Consider the following 6,731-nt stretch of genomic DNA (forward strand, 5'->3'; position numbering starts at 1 on the left):
AAACAGAAGCTCCGGCAAGACTTCAAATAAATAAAACTAGGGGAGGTCCCCGCGCCCAGCGCGGGGTTGTATGTTGATTAAGACCAGGTTCTTTGCTCAAAAAAAAAAAAAGAAAAAAAGAAGGTTCAAATTCTAAGCGCATTAAATTAAGAAAAACTGGAAAGCTAAAACAAGGGTTAAATAAAAACTACACATGATATTGTGAAAGAATAGGCAATTAGAGTCAAAACTTGCTAAATGAGCTCCTAGATCTAGGGTTTTGTTTGAAGATTATAGGGAGAATTATTATAATTAAACCACATATTTTTGTTCTTGTTGATTGTTTTTGGAGAACTGTTGACTCTCATTAATTTAGTTAGTAGCAACAATTTGTTCCCATCCGTATTTGAAACCTACATATACGTATATTTGTATGTCTTTTTATAAGGGCTGCAAAAAGAGTGGGGAAGTTAGAAAACCCTCATTTCTTTCTATTCGGAACAATGACGACGATCTCTGATCTTCCAAGGAATTTGGTAGGGAAGATATTGTCTATGGTTCCGATAACTTGTCTTGGAGCGGTGAGATGCACTTGCAAAGGATGGAACGCTTTATCCAAAGTTCGGATTCTATGTAAAGCCGAAACAAGGCATCAGTTTGTGGGGTTCATAATGAAGAAGTATAAGCTTTGTTCAGTGAGGTTCGATCTCTTCGACAACGAACGCGAATTCGTGGATCCATCTGTAAAGGAGTTGGGTGATTTTCCTGAGGAGGTCTCAAAAGTTTTTCAATGTGACGGGTTATTGTTATGCTCCACAAGGGACAACACCAAGCTCGTGCTTTGGAACCCTTATTTGGGTCAAACCAGGTGGATCCTATTGGAGATAAGCAAGATGTGTATCTTGCGGACCAAGTAATATGGACCGTTAAAGTCCATTATGAAGTGAAGCCTGTGAAGCCTAAACCGAAGAATATTCTAAATCTCTATATTACTTCTTGTACAAGCTATTTACTTATGTGTTTAGGAAAGTTTACATTATGTGGGTGTTAGCATTATGTTAATGTTGACACTATATATATGTATCTTATATTCTCATATTAGGGACAACTCAATAATATATTCTATTCTATAATATTTGACAGATCCAACCCCGAAGCGCTTACCACAGATTTGACATCTATGCTATCGGATACGACAACAACGGTAAACACAAAATCTTGAGGTTTGTGGATGATCATGAGATAGACGAGATTTTTGGGCACGAAATCTATGATTTAAGCTCTAATTCGTGGAGGGTTCTTGATGATATCACTCCCAACTTTGATATGCCTTATCAACGCGGTGCCTCTTTGAAAGGAAACACTTACTTTATGGCCAAGGAAAAAATAGTGTACCAAGACGATGGAGAGTATCCTGCAGTGCCGCCAGACAATTTACTCTGTTTTGATTTTACAAAGGAGAGCTTCGGACAGTTTCTTCCTCTGCCGTTTCACCACTATCCTCACGATGCTGGAGCTCTCTCTTCTCTTAGAGACGAGAAACTCGCCGCGTTATATCAGAGCGAACATAGATCAGAGGTGGAGATTTGGGTTACAACTATGATTGAGCCCAATGCAGTGTTGTGGATCCCTTTCTTAAAAGTTGATATGGAACCTCACTACGGTTTTGATTTTATGTTTCGCTGTGACGGTGGCAGTTTCTTCATTGACGAGGAGAAGAAAGTCGCCGTGGTTATTCACTTTGACGAATCTGAAGTGACCCGCCACGAGGACGCAGCTTACATCATCGGAGATAATGGCTACGTTAAAAAAGTGCATCTTGGAGAAGCTGTGCCTCACATACCAGGAGCTCTCGACTTCAGCCACTTTCAGAATTGCTGCCCACTTGTGACTTCTTGCTCTTATGTTCCTAGTTTAGTGCAGATCAACCAAACTGCTCTGCAGGATTCATAAAGGAAAGAGGAGCAGAGGAGGAGGCCAACCAGTTAACAAGCACAAAAAAGAAGCATTAATTAATAAGCTCTTGGGCTTGGTTGCATCTCTTTTCATTCTGTTTTGTTTTGTTTTTCTTTCTTTTTGCAGTGTCCTTGTGAACAAGACCAATCAATTATCATTATTTTCTTTCTATTTTGTTTAGTTACACAGTTTTAGCTTGATCAGAAAATATACAAGTGTTCTTATTTATTCGGACTCTGCCAAATTCCATCCTACATTTGTTGTCATTTATCTCTCCTAGTTGTATAGACATTTGTAGATATTGGGAGGGGGAGGCTAGCTTTGGGTGGAGGTGGTGGCTTGTTCAGTGGCCACGATGATGGTAAGGAGGATGAAACAGAGGAGGAAGTGGAGTAAGGTGTGAGTATGCCATAGCACTGGAGAGATTTGCAAAGATGGTTTGGTCCCTGAAAGCGTAAAAAATGTTTCTCTACTTTCGTTGATGATCTTCCTAATGGGTGAGATTTTTACATATCTCAAAGCTTGTTCATTTGTGTTTTTTTCATTTGAGATATAGGGGAGTTTGTTTGTCCAAAAAAAAAAAATATAGGGGAGTTTGTAAGATGTTTATGTGGATATAGAAAAATAAATGTCTTATAAATAAAAATAATACAGCCGACAAAACCGCCGGTTCTTTGATTAACCAAATATTTATGTTTGTAACATTACCCTGCTGCAGATTAGTCGATAATCATATTCTCTATGTTCCTAGAAGATTGATGATCTAGAGTTTTCACATATATTAAAAAGCAATCATTGTTTAATTATTTGTCAATTATTTTTTTATACTAAATATTTTTAATAACTTTGAACTAATAGTATTAGAAAACAGTTAATCATTACTTTTTAAAGTTTACGATATATTAATTTAATTAATAAAAAATAAAATAAAAACCTAAAAAATCAAATTTTGTGGAACAAACTAAAACTCTGGAACATCGAATATCTAAAAATAGAGGTAGTATTTTTTAACTAGAGTAGGGTCATAATAATTCAAAAACGCCATTGCTCAAATATTTTCCTAATAAAAAATACCACTAGTTTAGAGTCTAGTAGTGACATGATGATGTACCGTGTACGCAAAATTTGGATTTGCATGTTATTTCGGTTAGTTTATGAGATTTTATAAATGTTTTTCCAAATTAATTTTAATATTATGGGCTAGTCCAAAGAATCATAGAAGCCCAAAACGAAACAATTTTACAAACCCAATAGAAAAAAAAAAAATTTAGGGCTCGACTGACGACTGGTGTATAAATACTTTTTTTCTCTTTTTTTTTTTTTTTTTTTTTTTTCTGAAGCTTATAGAGTCGGCAAGCAAAGTTAGATAACCCTAATTTTTTCCAACTGAAAACAATGACGATGATGAGTGATCTTTCTTTCGCAGGATTTGGTAGAGGAGATACTGTGTAGGGTTCCGATAACTTCTCAGTGAACAGTGAGATCCACTTGCAAAGGATGGAACGCATTATCCAAAGATCTGATTCTCTGTAAATCAGAAGAAGCAAGGCATCAGTTTCTAGGGTTCATGATGAAGAAGTATAAGCTTTGTTCAATCTTCATGGAACCTTCAACGAAGAAGGAGCTAACGAATTCGTGTATCCATCTATAAAGGAGTTAGGTAATTTATTTAATCAAGTCAAGATATCTAGAGTTTTTCAATGCGACGGGTTATTGTTATGCATGACCAAAGAGGACAACACTAGGCTCGTGGTATGGAACCCTTATTTGGGTCAAATCAGGTGGATCGAATTCAACAACACTTACCACAGACAGCTATGCTATCGGATACGACAATAACCGAAATCACAAAATCTTGAGGTTTGTGGATTTTTACGACTCTAAAGTTAAGCACAAATTTCTCGAGTACGAAATATACGATTTTAGCTCTAATTCATGGAGGGTTCTTGATATCACTCCCGGTTGGGAAATAGAGTCTTATCAACGTGGTGCGTCTTTGAAAGGAAACACTTACTTTATTGCCAAGGAAAAAATAATATTCGAAGAGGATGGAGAGTATCCAGAGCCGCCAGATTATTTACTCTGTTTTGATTTTACGACGGAGAGCTTTGGACAGTTTCTTCCTCTGCCGTTTGAGCACTATCTTTACGATGCTGGAGCTCTCTCTTCTCGTGGAGACGAGAAACTCGCGGCATTATTTCAGAGCCCAATGCAGTGTCGTGGAATCCTTTTTTAAAAGTTGATATGAAACCACATTGTAGTTTTGGTTTTCATTTTCACTATGACGGTGGCAGTTTCTTCATTGACGAGGAGGAGAAAGTCGGTGTTGTTATTCATTTTGACGCATCTGAAATGACCCGCTACGAGGACGCAGCTTACATCATTGGAAAGAATGGGTACGTTAAAAAAGTGCGTCTAGGAGAAGCTCCTGCGAATCAAGGAGGATCTCTCAACTTCAAGTATTGTTGCCCACTTGTGTGTTGTAGCTCTTATGTTCCAAGTTTAGCACAAATCAACCAAATTACAGGATTCGAAAAGGAAAGAGAGATGAAGAGGAAGCGAACTAACGAGCACAAAGAAGAAGACTTATATAATTGATAGCTTATTTTTTTTCTTGCGTTTCTTTTCATTAGTTTGGTTTTGCTTTTCTTTTGCAATGTCCTGTGAACAAGACCAATTAGTTATCATTATTTTGTTTCTAATTTGGTTACACAGTTTAGCTGATCAAAAAGGATACAAATGTATTCATCGTTCTTATTCCCACTTTGCCAAATTCCATCCGACAGTTTTTAGTCATTTATCTCTCCTAGCTAGTTGTATAGACATTCGTAGATATTGGGATGGGGAGGCTTTTGGTGGCGGTGGTGGCTTGTTCTGTGGTGACAGTGTTGGTGCAAATTTGGTTTGGTCTCTGGACTCTGAAGGATGATCTAAGCTTAAAATGTTGCTCATGATCTTTCTGATGGGTAAGATTTTTTACATATCCCAATTAATGCTTGTTGATTAGTGTTTTTAAAATATATTTCTTTTAGTTTTTTAATGGGATTTTGGTGACATGATGTAGCAATGTGTGGAAGATAAAATGACATACCAGGATTTAATTGGTTATTGCATTTTAAATTCTTGACTGTTGTGTGTTTTTGCTTGATATATAGAAGGTTTTTTGGAATTTTAAAGTTTTTTTGTTGTTGTTTGATTGTCACAATGTAAGCATGTTGCTGTAATATATACGAATCCTTTTATTTCAGGAGCGATAGAAAGAACTATACTACATCTTCTTATCATTATATCCAAATAATAAAATTGCATTCATGGTGAAGTTACTAAAATCGCTTAGTAAGAGCGTGCAACCCATATAAAAATGATTTCTCAAATCATATATATGAAAGAAGGCTGGATCTCTCTAGATTTCTGACACGTCAACAAGGTAGAGAATGCCATGTGTCAAGAGCTTTTTTTTTTTTCCCTTTTTTTCTTGCAAACCAATCACACTGCTTTGCATTACATACGCCACTCTCGATTCACCTTCGGCCGTTTCTCTTCCTCCTCCATTACTCTCAATCTGCAGTTTCTGTAATTTAAGATGCGATTCACTTTCTTTTAATGAGGTCATGTCCTTCTCCTTACTGTTTCAACGTTTTGCAAAAGAAAACTTCACGCAACTAACAGAGAAAGGATTCTGATTGGTTGGAATACAAAACGAATTTGAAACTAGGAGAAGGAAGTAGAGAAACAGTGTCTACTTCCTCACTACCATAATTTAGCGACGGCGAAGACTAATTTTTCATGGGTCTATATACTTCTTTTACTCATTTTTGTTTTGTTATTTTTCCTAGTAGCAGAAAGACCGAAAACCAAACGAGAGAAACGAACAACTACAAATAAAAAAGCGACAATCCATCGAGTAGAGAACCGAGAAAAAACACCAATTCCGAACTGAGAAGCTCGGACATTCGTGTGATTGCTTCAGCTCCTAAAAACTCGAGTTCTCATCATCGTTGCCACGAGCAACCTCTTCCTTAGGCAAGCCCTCAAACCTCACAAAAGATCACCTACAGCTTCTCCGAGGGACACACACAAAAACGGGAAGGCTAAAGAGGACGTACAATAATAATGTTCTACGCATTAAAACCTCTCATCAGTCTAATACTAAACAACTTCAATGGTTGGTTACTTGGTTTCTTGGAAACAATTAATGTTTATTCATATTTTTTCTTTAAACAAACAAATTATATCAGAAACAATTTAAAAATATATACTTTTCATATATATAATGTTTTTTTTACACGTAGCAAAATCTTTATTTGTTTACTTCTTTTTGTATGTAGGATGATTCATGCACTACTGCCTATATGAGTTATGCTAACAAAGTCACATTTAAATATATATGTTGCACACTAGAATTTCGACACGTACAAATACACTATGTTCTAAATATTGAAAATTGAAGTAAAAAATAATACGTAGTAGTGCATGAATCATCCTACATATATAATTAAATTTACTAAACGGTTATACTTTTCACTCATTATTGAAAACACTAAAACGAAAGAGACAACAGTAGATTAATGTCCATATCCTGTTCACGTATCATCTCCATATTTGATTGACACGTACGGCTACAAAGGTCTATCATGCATAATAATAAAGCAAACCTACCTATCTATTTTTTTTAGAGAAAAACGTAGTTTCCAAATTCTCATTTTCATTGCTCCTATTTTACGGGGATTCAACCAACTTCTTTCTCTTTTTTTTGGTCTAAAAGGGGTCAACTTCTTTTATATTTAGAAATGAAG

The 6,731-nt window shown here is 36.0% G+C and overlaps 1 protein-coding gene and 1 pseudogene across 2 annotated transcripts; both read left to right on the top strand.

Annotated features, from left to right (window-relative positions):
- The first annotated feature begins 447 nt into the window (after positions 1 to 447).
- LOC110230309 (putative F-box protein At3g20030) lies at positions 448 to 1,955 on the top strand. Of its 2 annotated transcripts, none has more exons than XM_021032852.1 (2): positions 448 to 854; positions 1,126 to 1,955. In XM_021032852.1, the coding sequence occupies exons 1-2, from the start codon at positions 483 to 485 to the stop codon at positions 1,930 to 1,932; spliced, it is 1,179 nt and encodes a 392-aa protein (XP_020888511.1). In that variant the 5' UTR covers positions 448 to 482; the 3' UTR covers positions 1,933 to 1,955. The 2 variants fall into 2 exon arrangements, with proteins under 2 accessions (XP_020888511.1, XP_020888510.1); XM_021032851.1 differs by having other exon boundaries at positions 448 to 851; positions 1,123 to 1,955.
- Positions 1,956 to 3,330: 1,375 nt separating this feature from the next.
- On the top strand, positions 3,331 to 4,692 carry LOC9321419 (annotated as a pseudogene).
- The last annotated feature ends 2,039 nt before the right edge of the window (positions 4,693 to 6,731 follow it).

Source organism: Arabidopsis lyrata, assembly GCF_000004255.2.
Source record: "Arabidopsis lyrata subsp. lyrata unplaced genomic scaffold ARALYscaffold_3, whole genome shotgun sequence".
Taxonomy (NCBI): Eukaryota; Viridiplantae; Streptophyta; class Magnoliopsida; order Brassicales; family Brassicaceae; genus Arabidopsis; species Arabidopsis lyrata.

Bases quoted from the DNA above. Each gene is read 5' to 3' on its own strand.
- LOC110230309 (XM_021032852.1), top strand. From the start codon at position 483: ATGACGACGATCTCTGATCTTCCAAGGAATTTGGTAGGGAAGATATTG. The intron at 855-1,125 runs CTATTGGAGATA...ATTTGACAGATC, and splicing joins TGGGTCAAACCAGGTGGATC to CAACCCCGAAGCGCTTACCA.